Consider the following 15,909-nt stretch of genomic DNA (forward strand, 5'->3'; position numbering starts at 1 on the left):
AAGTCACTGCACTGAAGATGTCACAAGTGTGCCTAAGGCTCTAGAAGGCCTCACTAGTTACCTTCCAGACACAGTCCTTAGTCTTGCCATTCAGAGCTGCTCCTGCTGGGGGCCCATCTGCCTCTCTAAGGCTTCTCTCTCTTCACTCCTCTGGCGTGACCCTGAAGACCTATTCAGTGTGGTCCCAAGGAGCCTGGGCCAAGTTATTCAACAGGTATTTAAGTCAACAAATGTTTATCATTCCCCTTTCATAGGACTTTGCATCTATCATTGGATTTTGTCTCAATATAAGGAAGAATGTCCTCACAGAGCAGCCCAGAGGTGAAACAAGCTGCTACAAATTACTTAAAACAGAGGTCCAAAAGGAAATTTAAGAATTGGATGGGGGATTGGTCAAGATTATCTATAAATTCCTTTCCAGTACTAAACATTTATCATTCTATTTACAGTTGCTCATATAGAACATGTGTTTTTCCCAGTTCACATTGCTTCCTCTGCCTGGAAAGCCATTTTCCCCCTCCTTCATCTTTTAAATTCCTACCCATATTTCTAGGCTCAGAGGAGGGACCACCTCAGGAAGCCTCTCTGTTTGCTTCAGTGAAGTGACAAAGCACTCGAAGAGCATTAAGCATTCTGCCTCAAATTTTATTCATTTTGTAAATGTCTAACTATATCTAACTACTAGATTCCAGGTTCCTAGAAGGTCTTATTTCTTTCAATTCCCTCTTACCTGGTTCACAGGGGAATAATCAATAAATATCTGTTGATAAAATGCCAAATAAGCATTGTACACTTTCCTGTATGTCTACTATTTAATTAAATACAATATGTACAAGAATGTATCCAACAGCAGGCACCGAAATGAGCACCGTTGACTGTGTGGCTTAATTGTACCACTGTAAGTATCTCCACACTGGTCTTTGCCCTACTTACCTTGGAGGTGATCGCTGACTTGGCAGGTTATCATCCACTTCCCAGGATTCTGAGCTATCATCTCTGTGGTCAGGAAGGTGGCTGGGAACAGGTTGACGACATCTGTCCGATGCCCTCTGCTGATGAAGGTGTTACCATAAAAATAGATGGAATGGATGTCTATCTCATTCCCCATCCCAAACAGGTGCCAGGATACCGATTCACCAACGCACATTTCAGGCTCCGGGAAGTTTCCAAAGAGGTATCCGTTGAGCGCTGAAAAACGAAAACACTGGTGGAAGAGACTCCCCTGCAGAGAGGAGCAGAACCAGAAACAGTAGTAATATATACTCTAGCACAGCTGAAAAACCAGCACAGATTACCGGTTGTAATGTTTTTGTGCTGAAAAGCACAGCTTCTTTCATAATGTAGTCCCAGAAAAGAATGAAAGGCATTGGTGTTTTTAAGAGAAAAGCACTTGGTAAAAGTGATCAGCAACACGAGAACAGCCTTGGAGCCGCCACATGAACACCATGAGATCAGGAGTAAACAAGTGTGCTGCTCATACTTCCAGGATGGCTTGGCCACCTCCTATCTTCTGCCTCTATCTGCATATTTACTTTCCCCACCAGATCTGTTCCTTGCAGTTAGAAACCCTGTCTTATTCATCTTATAGCTACCGGGACCTAGCAGAAAAGCTGCCACATAGTAGCTACTTAAAGTGACAAAGGGTGTGGCAAGAAGGAAAGGAAAAGAACTGATTTGAAGGGACTTATGAGACATGTTAATTTTTCCCCCCTATTTCTCCCACCCCCAACCCCTGCCTTTTGTAACCACCAGTCTACTCTGTACTATGAGGTTGGTGGGTTTCTGTTTGGTTTTGGTTTTGGTTTTGGTTTTTTTGTTTGTTTAGATTCCACATATAGGTGAGATTATACAGTATTTGCCTTCTGCATCTGACTTATTTCACTTAGCATAATGTCCTGAAAGTCCAGCATGCTATTGCAAGTGGTGGGATTTTATTCTTTTTTATGGCTGAGTAATACTCTATTTTTTTCTTTTTCAGTTTTATTAGGTAGAATTATTACAGTTCAACTGCACATATACGTTATGCTGCATGTAAATACAGATATACAGTATACTGCACATTTTTTTAGTTTACACATATGTACTGTTCATTGTTTCTAAGAACAGATTAGAGCTTTAGCTTTTTAAACTTACATAGTTATCAAAGGAATAAAGACAACTACAAAATAAGAATCAACAGAATGTGGTAATTCAATCATAAAGGACAGTCAAATGTGCTTACACATATTCAAGAAATCAATCATCTAAGTTATACATAATAAGTAGTTCATTTGTGTCCTTATTATTACTATTTTTAGATTCCTCATATAAATGATGTCACATGGCATTTTTCTCTCTTTCTGGCCCATTTCACTTAGAATGACGATCTTCAGGTCCATCCATATTGCTGCAAATGGCATTATTTTATTCTTTTTTATGACTGAGTAGTATTCCATTGTATATATGTACCACATCTTCTTTATCCAGTCATCTGTTGATGGATATTTGGGTTGTTTCCATGTCTTGGCTATTGTAAATAATGCTGCTATGAACATTGGGGTGCATTTGTCTTTTTGAATTTAATTTTTCTCCAGATATATGCCCAGGGGTGGGATTGCTGGATCACATGCAATAGATCAAATCTATGTTCAGTTTTTTAAGGAACCTCCATACTGTCCTCCATAGTGCCTGCACCAATCTACACTCCCACATCCATTGATAAACACTTAGATTGTTTCCATATCTTGGCTATTGTAAATAATATTGCAATGAACATGGGGGTGCATACATCTTTTTGAATTAGTGTTTTCATTTTCTTCAGATAAATACCCAGAAGTAAAATTGCTGGATCATATGATAGTTATATTTTAAATTTTTGGAGGAAATTCCATGCTGTTTTTCATAGTGTTTGCACCAATTTACATTCCCACCAACAGTGCAAAAGCTTTCCCTTTTCTTCACATTCTCACTAACACTTGTTATTTCTTGTCTTTTTGATAACAGCCATACTAACAGGTATGAAGTGATACCTCTTCATGGTTTTGATTTGCATTTCCCTGATGATTAGTGATGCTGAGCATTTTTTCACGTACATATTGGCCATCTGAATGACTTCTTTGAAAAAATGTTTATTCAGACCTTCTATCTATTTTTAAATAGAATTGTTTGGGGGTTTTTGCTATTGAGTTGCATGAGTTCTTCATATATTTTGGATATTAGTCCCTTATCAGACATATGATTTGCAAATATTTTCTCCCATTCAGTAGGTAGCCTCTTCATTTGTTGATGGTTCCTTTACTGTGCAGCAGCTTTTTAGTTTGATGTAGTCCCACTGGTTTATTTTTGCTTTTGTTGCTCTTGCTTTTGGTGTCAGATTCAAAAAACTTACTCCCTATGTTTCCTTTTAGGAGTTCTATAATTTTAGATCTTACATTCAAGTCTTTAATCCAATTTGAGCTAATTTTTGTGTATGTGTAAAACAGTGGTCCAGTTTTATTCTTTTGCATGTGGCTGTCCAATTTTCCCAAAACCATTTATTGAAGAAACTGTCCTTTTCCTCCTGTATGTTCTTGGCTCCTTTGTCGTAAATTAATTGACCTTGCATGCATGGGTTTATTTCAGGGCTCTGTATTCTGTTTCATTGATCTATGTGTCTGTTTTTATGCCAATATCATACTGTTTTATTTACTGTAGTTTTGTAAAATAGTTTAAAATCAGGGCATATGATATCTCCAGCTTTGTTCCTCTTTCTCAAGATTGTTTTGGCTATTGAGGGTCTTTCATGGTTCCATACAATTTTTGGATTATTTGTTCTATTTCTGTGAAACATACCTTTGGGATTTTGATAGGGATTGCAATGTATCTGTAGTTTGCTTTGAGTAGCATGGGCATTTTAATGATATCAATTCTTCCAATCTATGGACACAGAATATCTTTCCATTTATTTGTGTCTTCTTCAATTTCTTGTATTAATCTCTTCTAATTTTCAATATATAGGGTTTTCACCTCCATGGTTAAATTTATTCCTGGGTATTTTATTCTTTTCAATGCAATCATAAATGGGATTTTTCTTAATTTCTCCTTCTGTTAATTCATTATTAGCATAAAGAAATGCAACAGATGTGTATTGATTTTGTATCCCTCGAATTTACTTAACCTATTAGTTCTAAGAGTTAGGGGTTTTAGGGTTTTTTAATATATAATAGTATGTCATCTGCAAATAGTGACAGTTACTTCTTTTCCGATTTGGATGACTTTTATTTCTTTTCCTTGCCTAACTGCTCTGGCTAAGACTTCCAATGCTGTTTATTGAATAAAAGTGGCAACAGTAGGCATCCTTGTCTTGTTCCTGATCTTACAGGAATAGCTTTAAGATTTTCACCATTGAGTATAATGTTAGCTGTGGGCTTGTCATATATGGGCTGTATTATGTTGAGGTATCTTCCCTCTATACTCTCTTTGTTGAGAGTTTTTACCATAAATGGATGTTGACTTTTCTCAAATGCTTTTCCTGCATCTATTGTGATGATCATATAATGTTTAGCCTTCATTTTGTTATTGTGATATATCACTTTAACTGATTTGTGGATGTTGAACCATCCTTTCACACCTGGAATAAATCCCACTTAATCATGGTGTATGAACCTTTTCATATATTATTGACTTGGTTTGCTGATCTTTTGTTGAGGACTTTTGCATCTTTGTTCATCAGGGACATTGGCCTGTATATTTCTTTTCTTTTCTGTTTTCTTTGTGTGGTATCCTTGTCTGGTTTTGGTATCAGGGAAATGCTTGCTTCATAAAAGATGTTTGGATGTGTTTCCCCCTCTTCTAGTTTTTGGAGGATTTTGAGAAGAATTGGTATTAATTCTTCTTTGAATGTTTGGTGGAATTCACCAGTGAAGCCATCTGTTTCTGAACTTTTGTTTGTTAGAAGGGTTTTGATTACTGATTCAACTTCCTTGCTAGTAATCAGTCTGTTCAGATTTTCTGTTTCATCGTGATTCAGTCTTGGTAGGTTGTATGTTTCTATGAACTTATCCACTTCTTACAGGTTGTTCAATTTGTTGGCATATAATTCTTCATAGTAGTCCCTTACGATCCTTTTGTGTTTCTGTTTCATCGGTTGTAATATCTCTTATTTCACTTCTGATTTTATTTGCAGCCTTTCTCTTTCTTTCTTTGTGAGTCTAGCTAAAGGTTTGTCAATTTTCTTTATCTTCTCAAGAACCAGCTTAATTTTATTGATTTTTTTATTGTCTTTTTAGTATCTATTCCATTTATTTCTGCTGTAATTTTTATTATCTCCTTCCTTCTAGTAATTTTGGGCTTCATTTGTTCTTCTTTTTCTAGTTCCTTGAGGTATAAAGTTAGGTCGCTTATTTGAAACTTTTCTTGCTTCTTGAGGTTGGCATTTATCACTATGAACATCCCTCTCAGAACTACTTTTGCTGCATCTCACAAATTTTGGTATGCTATATTTCCATTTTTGTTTATTTCAAGGTATTTTTTCTTTCTCTTTTTATTTCTTCTTTAACCTGTTGGTTGTTTAGTAACATGCTGTTTAATCTCCACATGTTTGTGAATTTTCCAGTTTTCTTCATGTAATTAATTTCTAGTTTCATACCATTGTGGTTGGAAAAGTTGCTTGATATGATTTCAATCCTCTTAAACTTATTAAGACTGTTTTGTGGCTTAACATATGAACTATCTTGGAAAATGTTCCATGCGCACTTGAGAAGAATGTGTATTCTGTTATTTTTGGATGGAATGTTCCATAAATATCTGTTAAGTACATCTGATCTAACATTTCATTTAAGGTCAATATTTCCTAATTTATTTTCTGTCTGGACGACCTATCCATTGATGTAAGTGGGGTATTAAAGTCCCTTACGACTCTTGTATTGCTATCTATTTCTCCCTTTAGGTATGTTAATATTTGCTTTATATATTTAGGTGCTCCTATGTTGGGTGCATAAATATTTAAAATGTTATATCTTCTTATTGGATTGACCCCTTTATCATTATGTAACATCCTTCTCGGTCTCATTACAGTTTTTGTTTTAAAGTCGTTTTAAAGTCTATTTAAAGTCTGATATAAGTGTAGCTACTCCAGCTTTCTTTGGTTTCCATTTGCATGGAATAATTTTTTTCATCTTTTCTGACATTTAAAGTATGTCTCTTACGGGTAGCATATAAATGGGTCTTGTTTTTTTTTCTTCATCAATTCAGTCCCTCTATGTATTTTGATTGGAGAATTTAGTCCATTTATATTTAAACTAATTATTGAAAAGATGTGCTTATTGCCATATGTTAACTGTTTTCTCTTTTTGTAGTTCCTCTCTGTTCCTTTCTTCTCTCGCTCTCTTTCTTTGTTCCAGGTTCTGACATGTATTGTTTAATCATTTTCTTACTATTCTCATCACTAAGTTATAAATCTTGGAAAACTAGATTTGACATTTCTGTGTGTTTTGCATCCCCTGTAGTGCCAAATACATAAAAGGCAGTCAGTATATACTTGATAACATGGGAGCACTCACCATGCATTTTGTTACTCCTCTGGAAAACAGCATCTTCTTTGTCAACCGAATCAGGGTCAGTGCAGAAATATCTGATATTTTCATCGAGGTACCAGCTTTGATTCTCATCCACCAGAGTAAACATTATAACAAACTCTCGGTCCACATCAGTCCTTGTCCCTGAATATTTATGTAACATACCTATCAGGCACAATCAAAAGAGTAGGAAAAAAGGTCAAAGTGGACTAAATCAAGATGGGATTTCCTTCCTGCTAATGGTATCAGGTAAGTTTGAAGTTTGTCAATGACCTATACTTGCAAGAGAAACCCAAAAAATAAAAGCAGTGAAGGGCTTTGATGGAAATGACAGAATCACAGAAAAGTATAAAACAGAAATCTTCACAATCACTGACTTGGAAACCTCGCCATGGCTAAAGGAAATCTACTTTATTAACAGAGCACAGATGCAGTAAATCAATTATTAGGGAATAAAATAGCAAAGTGATTATGGGGGTGAAATAATGAGGCAAAAGCATCCCTGGTCATTTGACTACATTTTACACTTTTCTGTGTGTGGTCTCTGTGTGTTTTTTTAAAGCACATAAGTTTCAGAATGCTATGATGGTTTTTAGGCAGAGTCTGAATTATTGTCCCTGCTATGGATCCTCTATGTTAGAAGAATTTCTCTAATCTTGTGGGAAGTTTGGGAGAAGAGGCATACTCTGTGTGAAGCAAGGGAAGCAGGCAACACAAGACCCAAAGTTTATACATTTTCCAACAGACATGGGAACAGGCTCCTGAAAGGGAGAGAGGGAGAGAAAGAGACTCCTTACCTTCCTTGCACACCAGCAGTGGGCCAATTAGCCCAGAGCAGATGTCCTTAGGGGCATCAATGTGCGAATGGTAGACCCAGGTCAGGCAGTTGGCATCTGCTGGGGCAGGGGCATATTCTTCTCTCACTGGCCAGATGTAGGTATAGTTTTTGCCAGGAGGAACCATGTCATCATCCTTGTTCCTTCCAGATGTTCCATCTGGATACAGGGCTCCTTCCAAGATAAAATAAAACACAGTTAAAATGCAGAGGTCACATGCTATAGTGGAAAAACCTAGAGCTTTGGAATCAAACACATATGAATTAAAGTTTATTTGATATGGGTCTTGCTATGGGACTTGAGTCTACTCCATAGGGATGTAAGAACTAGATGAGGCAATGTATATGAAGTGTCCTGCACAGAGCCAGATGCTTAAGAAATATTCATAAAGACCACTTCTGATGGGCCTTCTTCTTTACCAACCAGAAGACTTCAGTAAAGTTCATTTAACATCAACTGAAAAAGGAAGAGAAGCAGCAGAAGAAATTACGAACACTTCTTGGGCACTAAATTTGAGACCATGAGACCATGAAAGATGAGAAGGAAGAGTAAGACATTCTTCCTGCCTCTAGGGATCTCACAGATCTCACATTGGCCAGACCAGGACATGAATTATGAACATGCGCCACCTGGAGAATAAACCAGGACAATGTGTTCAGTGTAATTTTGGGTCTGTATAGGGTGGAAGTTCTGCCACAGAGGGGGTAGAGGCAAGTGGGCAGAGCACTTCCTTTCTCTGTTTTATAAACTAAAATTGCACAAGACTTTTCAATTAAGGAAAGTATACTGATAAAAATAGTTTGAACACCACCTGAACAGAGGGAATGGAGACCAATCTGTGCAAGTTATAATTATCAAAAGCTTTGTAGTAGGGGTGGAATTTGAGGGGCCTTGAAGGACTGGGAGGAAATGTATGGTACTGAGAAGAAGGCTGGAAGGTGAGGGGCAGAGAGGGAGAGGGATATGACACACTCCATTCTTTCATTCATTCACTAATTCACTCAACAAACTTATACTGGATATTGACCACACGCCAGCAAATGAGCTATGCATTTGAAATACAAATTCAAAGAAGAGAGCAAAAGCCAGTGTATCCAAGGCAAGCCAAAGAAAAGATGTAACTAAAAAATCTAACATTACCTTCTGAACAAATTCTATCATGAAACATAATTTGACTTTTGGAGAAGGATGCCAGGAGAAAACAACAACAGCTACACCGTTTTATGTGCCAGGTAAAGGGAATATTTTCTGTACATCATCTCACTCTTCAAAGCAACCCCATATGGTAGGTAGTAATACCCACTTTTACATTAAGGCACATTAACAGTGCTAGCATGTGGCTGGGCCAGATTTGAATCTAGTTATATCTGACTTCTTACTACACCGTGATACTGCCCCATAAATTCATTATGAATATAGCGTATGGACTATTTTTACATCTTTATCCACTTTATTTTTACATACTTTATGTATATGTTTATGTAACGTTTTTTACATACTAACCTTCAGTTACTTTTATTCTGGAAAAAAATATGAATCTTTTTATAAATTAAACCCACATGCTATATAATACTCAAAAGATAAAGTCAGAAAGCAAAACCTATATAAAGGAAGCAGGAGATTAATTTAACTAGCTAGATCCCTTCAGTCTTAAAAGTAGCTCTGAATTTCCTGGTTGTATCTAGGTTATATTGTTAGATCCAGGTATAATATATATTAGTTATTATAATTAGGTTATACTGTTTCTTTGTCGGATAGAATGAAACTTACTAGTTCCTCAAGAGAGAGGAACTGTTTGCTGGTACCAAATTCTAAGAGAATATTTTCAAGAAAATCACTATATATTAATTATTGAGTACTATGATGAATTGTATTTTTGATGTTTTCAAGAATGGTTTCCAAAAGACGCAAAAATAGCTCTTTCTAAAAGTAATTTCTTACACTATCTCTCAATATGAGGTGAAACTATAACACTCAAAAGTATTTGACAAAACCATTTTCACTCAAAGGTAAACTAATATAGTTTACTGCTTTCTAATATGATAATTGACCTAACCTGATAGAGAAATAGGAAAAATCCAGATTGCTACCCACCATCCATTAAATCCAAGTGGCATTTAAAAAAATTCCTGTGTTCCCTAACCTCTCAGAGGCATTCGACGTTACTGTCATTTCCCTCCCTCTTAAAAAATCCTCCTCCCTTGGCTCCTCTGACATCACACTGTCCTCTCTGGCAACTTTTTTTCAGTCTGATTTTCCAGTTCAGTCTCCTCCATCTGTCATTCAATGTGAGAAATTCTCAGGGTATAATGCTAGCTCCCTTCCTTCCATGACCAGAGCTCCCTTCCAGGTGGACAGCACCCATGCCCAGAGCTACATGCCAATGACTCCCGCTTCTATCTCCAGCCTGGTCCTGGCCTCTGAACTTCACTGATATCCTACTGTCTACGGGGCATCTCCACTTGAATCTCAAAGAGACCTCAACTGCACTCTTTCCCAAAGGACATTAGCTGTCCTCTCCCAAACCTGCTCCAGCTAAGTAACTAATGTAATGAAACATATTAATAGAATAAAAGACAGAACTACATGATCATCTCAACAGATGCAGAAAGCAATGAATAAATTTCAATACTTATCAAATTAAAAACTCTCAACAAAGTTGGAATAGACGGGAACTTCTTCAACCTGATAAAGGATATCTAAGAAAAATCCACAGCTAACATCATGATTAATGGGAGAGAGACTGCATGCTTTCTTCCTAAGACTGGAAGCAAGGCAAGAATGTCTTCTCTACTATATATAAACAAGTTTATTCTGTATAGCATAGGGGACTATATTCAATATCTTGTAGTAACCTATAATGAAAAAGAATATGAATGTATATGTATGACTGAAACATTATGCTATACACCAGAAATTGACACAACATTGTAAACCGACTATATTTCAATTAAAAAATAATAAATTAAGAAAAAGAATATCTGCTCTCACCACTATTAAATATTGTCCTGCAGGTTCTAGCCAGTGCAGTAAGAAAAAGAAAAAAATTAAAGGTACATTGATTGATAGGGAAGAAGTAAAACTGTCTTTATTCACAGTGACATGATTCTGTATTTAAAAACCCCAAGGAACCCTTTAAACATCTACAAATAAACAAGTAACATGATAGTAGTATTCAAGCTAAAATCTATAAAATTTTATATCTGTTTATATTTATAAACTTTAGGGAGAACTCAGGAAATGGCACTATTGTACAAAAATCAATTGTATTTCTATACACCAGCAACAATCAAAAATGAAATTAAGAAGACTATTCCATTAATAATAGTATTGGAAAGAATAAAACACTTTAGAATAAATTTAACAAAGAAATGCAAATCTTGTACACTAAAAACTAAAACACTGTTTAGAGAAAGTAAAGGATCTAAATTCTAGGTCCATGGATCGGAAGACTCAATACTGTCAAGATGGCAACTCATCTTTATTTTTAACTATATTTTTATTGAAGTACAGTCAGTTTACAGTGTCGTGTCAATTTCTGGTGTACAGCACAATACTTCAGTCAAATAGGAACATACGTACATTCGTTCTCATATTCTTTTTTACCATAAGTTACTACAAGATATTGAATATGGTTCCCTGTGCTATACAGTATAAACTTGTTGTTTTTCTATTTTATATATATATCTTTAAAATGTAGATGGCAACTTCCCCCGATCAAACTCAATGCAATCCTCAAAGTCCCAGCTGACTTTTTTTTTTTTTTTGGTAAAAATTAACAAGCTAATCTGATATATGAAAATGCAAAGGACCTAGAATAGCCAAAAAGACTTGAAAAGAGCAAAGTTGGAGGATTTATGGTACCCACTGTCAAAACTTACTATAAATCCGTAGTAATCAAGACAGATTGGCATTGTACAAGGTTAAGCATATAGATCAGCGGAACAGAACTGAGAGCCCTGAAATGAACCCTTATACTTATAGTCGTTGATTTTCAACTCTAGCCTAGGATTCACTTATCTCTTATTTCCAGGACCCGGAGTCAGTCTCTGGCACCTGGTAGATACTCAGCGGAAGGGTCAGGAAGGTAATGAATTTGACGTGCTCACTTTCAGCTACTCTGAACCAACCCAATCTGGGACTGACAGCTTTACTACACTTCAGGTGGAGGAAAAGGGCCAAGAGCGAAGGGCACTCCCAATCTCATCTTCATCATCAGAGGTGGCTTCTCTGGCTGCTTAGACAGACCTGGCCGTGGCAACCACCAAAGCAAGTCTGGCTGCCTTGGGACATTCCTTAACACCCAGAAGCTCCTCCTTGCCAAGGAGGTGAGCCACATCAGAGTTCACGGTCCTGTGCCAGGACGTTCCCCAGAGCCAGTGCTGTCGCAGGTTTAGCACCATTTGACCTATTCCACCTGGTCACGGGCAAGAGCGCAATGAGGGATGCAAAAAAAATACTTCTGAAGACTGAGAAATATTTCCATGTCAAATGTCTCAGGATGTGCTTAAGATTTAAAAAAAAAAAACTTTCGGGAGAATTCGGGAAGTGGCCCTGTTGAAGCTCTCGAAGTACAAACAAGAAGACAGAGGGCTGCTTCATCAAGGAAGCACCAAAGACTGGCGCCTTAAGCAGGGAAGGTGAGGTCAGCCTGCACTGAGACACCCTCCCCTCAGCCGAGGCTGTTACTGGTGAGAGGAGCCTGGAGCCGTCGTCCACGCTGTCTTCTATCCAGTGTGGGACCCCGTCATGACTGATGGACAAGGAAGAAAGTTCGTGTGCTTCTGGGGCCATGGTGGAGCACGTGCCAAGGGACCCCAGCACCTAGTTCTGTAGCAACATAAACAAGCATGATGAAGAAGGGAGGAAGGAAATAAGAGAAAGGAAAAAGGAAGAAGAGAGAGGGGGACACAGATGGAGACAGGGTGAGAAGGAGGCGGGGAGCAGATGAAAGAACGTGTATAATCATTGTGCTCTTAGAATCCCTTTATCTGCAACTGACAGTAGCCTTCCTTCGGAGAGAGAGACAAGACACCAAGAATAGAAGACGGATATTTACCTTCCGAATCCTTGTTGTAGAAAACGCCATGTGGATGCAGAGAGTAGGGTCGCGAAGCAAAGTTCTTTAAATGAATGACGATCACATCACCCACTTCAGCCCTCAAGATGGGGCCCAGGAATCCAAGCCAGGGGGGTTTGGGGATCTCCGTGGAATAGGTCTCATCTGTGTAGTGCCTGTAAATGGCCTTTTTGTAAAGAGCGCCTATCCTGTTGGGCCCTCTTTCGAGAAATAAGGTTGCAAGTCTAAAAATAAGAAGGAAAATATTTTTGCATTGAAATTAAAAGAGAAATCCTCACAGGTTACCAAAACAATTCATCAAGTACTTGCAAGGATGATTTCTCATTTGGTGTTCACCACAAACCTCTGAAAGTTGGTAAGATTATCCACAATTTATTATGAGGAAACAGAGGCTAAGACAGTTAAGTGACAAGCCAAAAAGCACAAATAGTACTCACAACCGAACCAAAACAAAACTAAAATACTTTAAAGTCACGTTGCCCGTTTGCCCCTCTTCATTCAATGCAATCCCTTTCACTTTTTCATTGAACAAATGCTACTATGCACTTAACTTTATTTTCAGTAAAAGAGTTTATGATCTAATAATGAAAAAATTATGTAACTGCATAGGGCAGTATATGACTGAGTAAATGCCCACTGAGAGGTGGAGGCAATGGATACAGGCTCTATTTTTCTAGGAATGTTATCAGTTCAGAGAAAGAAATGATTTCTGGGGGTCAAAGAGGTCAGAAAACAGCTCATGAAGAAGTGCAGAAATTAAGGAGAAGTAGGGTTGGATAACAAAATGGAAGAGTGAGGACACTAAGCAGGTACAGAGTGTGAGCACTGAGGAGGAAGAGATACAGGTGATGGGGGAAGCAGGGAACAGGCTGGGGCACAGGTCTGGAAGCCAAGGAGTGAGAAATATGGATGAAAGTAATATCTGGGGGAAGACTGATAATGAACTGTAATTTCAGGTTGAATTTATCTTGGAAGCACTGAGGACTCACTAAGGTTTTTCATTAAATAGGTGACATGATCATTGGTATTTAAGGATGAGCTTTATGGCAATGATGTGCAAGTTTTATAGGAGTCAGGTAAAGGGGAGAGCAAAGTTTTGGGGCAGGGAGGCTGTCAGGAGACCAGGAGGGTGTGGTGCAATATTAAAAAAAAAAAAAAAAAGGATGCGAAAAAAAAATAACAGTCTTCTAGGACTTAATGTGACCAGGTGCCTTCCTGGGGCCCCAAGGTGAAAGGGGGACTCAGTTCTGGGGTCTGGGAGCCTAAAACAATGACAACACTGGTGACACCGCTTTGGAGGTGGTCATACCATCTTCTCCTGAGAGGTGGAACCCCTGACCCCACTCTCAGTCTATGTGCTTAGTGTGGGGCTCCGACCCTAGCTCCAGACCCGGACGTACCGGCTTCTGCTTGAGCAAAAGTTCCTGGGGGTGGCCATCCCAGTGTAGCTGTGGCCTCTCTGGGGGCGAGAGGCAAGTCCCACTGTGGCACACACTCCTGCACACGTGCATCATGCATTCCCCCCAGTCATTCAATAAACCAGTATCTCAAGCCCTGTATTCAGTCCTGGGGATACAAAGTTAAAAAGGGAAACACTTGAAGGAGCTCTCATTCTGGAAGGGAGAGTTACTGAAACCGAGCAGGACTCTGTGAGACCTCCCTGGGGACAGACTCCCTATATCCCAGCCTCTTATTTGTAGGAAAGCTTTAGCCTCCTAGGCCTTCCCCAAGCTCCAAAGAGAAAATTTAATCAGAGAAGTGAGAAAATGCAGAAATGAAGGAAAAAGGCAAGAAAGACAAAATAATTGGTTGGCCATAAAAGAAGGTCAGGGACCTTGAGTTCCTCCTCAAGGGCGGTGGATTATATCCTGAGCGATATCCTTAAGTTGTTTTGCAGATATCAAAACACTCACCAGACAGAAGAAGTTAACTATGCGCTGAACACCAGCATGTAGACCCCTGACCAGTTAGAACCGGAAGGTTGATGATATTAACTCCTGAAACACCATGCTATCACCTCACCACCAGCCGATCAGAAGGATGTACATGAGCTTATCACACACCCCATGACCCTCTCTCACCTCGCCTTTAAAAACCTTCCCTGAAAGCCATCAGGGAGTTCGGGTCTTTTGAGCATGAGCTGCCGGTCTTGCTTGGCCCCATACTGAGCGCCCTGCAATAAATGTACTCTCCTTCACCACAGCCCGGTGTCAGTAGACTGGCTTTACTGCACATCCAGTGAGTGGACCCAAGTTTGGTTCGGTAATATTGTGAGAACACAGATTACGTTCTGGGGCATTTAATCTGAAGTGTAAGGCAGATCAGGGGAGATTTCCTAGATGAAGTAATGCCTAAATATGGTCTCAAAGAACCAAAGAGGAGTTACCCAAGCAAAGACGATGGAAAGGGCTGATACAGCAGACGTTCTGGAGTTCTGTCCACTGGGCACCCACAGTCCACTCTTTGGTCTAAGAGCACGGGCACCCACAGTCCACTCTTTGGTCTAAGAGCACGCCTTCCCCATTTGCACTCTGTATGCTTTGGGTGGGGCTCCACGCCCCGCTCCAGCAATGGAGCAAGTGACCCAGCCTAACCTAGCAGCACACCAGGTCCCCTCATACATTGGCCAGGAAAGGGCCTGTGACCCAGGCCTGGCCAATTGGTGTAATTCTTCTCCCAACCAAGACACCGTGGACAGTGATGAGTTCAGGGACAGCACAGAGTGGCTGGTTGGTTCAATCCAAAGGAATCTAGGGACTGGTGAAGGATCTTTCTTGTGCTTTTGTAACTGGCGTTGTGAGTCTAGACTTCTGACAACCATATGGCTAATCTAAGGGCAGAATCTGCCAGGGACCTGTATGTTCCTCTAATCTCTTATTAAATTTTGCTTAAATTTTTCTTCCCTCTAATCAGCTCCTACTTAGTTCCATCATTATATTCCTTTTCATTTTTCCCACTTATTATACTTTCTATTTGCTTTCATTTACTTCTAATAATTCAATCACTCATTTTAACAAAGTATTAAGAACCATTACATATTAAGGTGTCATTCAGCACTTCTCTTTTGTACTCTTCTGTGCCCTGCCCCCAACCCTTTTCTGTTTTGTTTTTTTTTCTCTCTCTCTCTTTTCAAATTCTTCCCAACAGAAACTTATCCTGGCCTTTCCTAAAGGGTGTGATCCAGTGTCTTTAGCAGAGCAGCCAGGCAGGTCACTACGGGTCAGAATAAGCAATTCTTGCAGTTCTGTTCATTCTAGATCCACAAAGGGTGTCAGAGTTATTCTCGGGTTAGACCAGTTGGATGTAAAAGACCTTGGAGGATCTGCTCAGTGATATGGCAGCCCAAAGTCGTGTGAGGCAACTCCAGCCTCCCAGCTTCCTCCAGACTGCCTTGTACCAACTCTTCCTCTGCCTCACCCTGCCTCCCTCCTCTGAGTCAGAACCCTCAGCAGATGCCCTG

At 39.1% G+C, this 15,909-nt stretch overlaps 1 protein-coding gene across 3 annotated transcripts in view; it reads right to left on the reverse strand.

Annotated features, from left to right (window-relative positions):
• HEPHL1 (hephaestin like 1) overlaps positions 1-15,909 on the reverse strand; it is a 70,794-nt gene that overhangs the window by 41,335 nt on the left and 13,550 nt on the right. For all 3 annotated transcript variants that reach the window (XR_004323083.1, XM_006194228.3, XM_006194227.3), the window contains exons 2-5: positions 12,429-12,673; positions 7,331-7,543; positions 6,519-6,698; positions 934-1,188 (exon numbers count right to left, since the gene is read on the reverse strand). Coding sequence is in view for 2 of the 3 variants with exons in the window: in XM_006194228.3 (XP_006194290.2) it covers positions 934-1,188; positions 6,519-6,698; positions 7,331-7,543; positions 12,429-12,673 (893 nt within the window). In the remaining variant the exon portion in view is untranslated. The remainder of the gene's footprint in view (positions 1-933; positions 1,189-6,518; positions 6,699-7,330; positions 7,544-12,428; positions 12,674-15,909) is intronic.

The sequence above is a fragment of the Camelus ferus genome, chromosome 10 (genome assembly GCF_009834535.1).
Source record: "Camelus ferus isolate YT-003-E chromosome 10, BCGSAC_Cfer_1.0, whole genome shotgun sequence".
NCBI lineage: Eukaryota > Metazoa > Chordata > Mammalia > Artiodactyla > Camelidae > Camelus > Camelus ferus.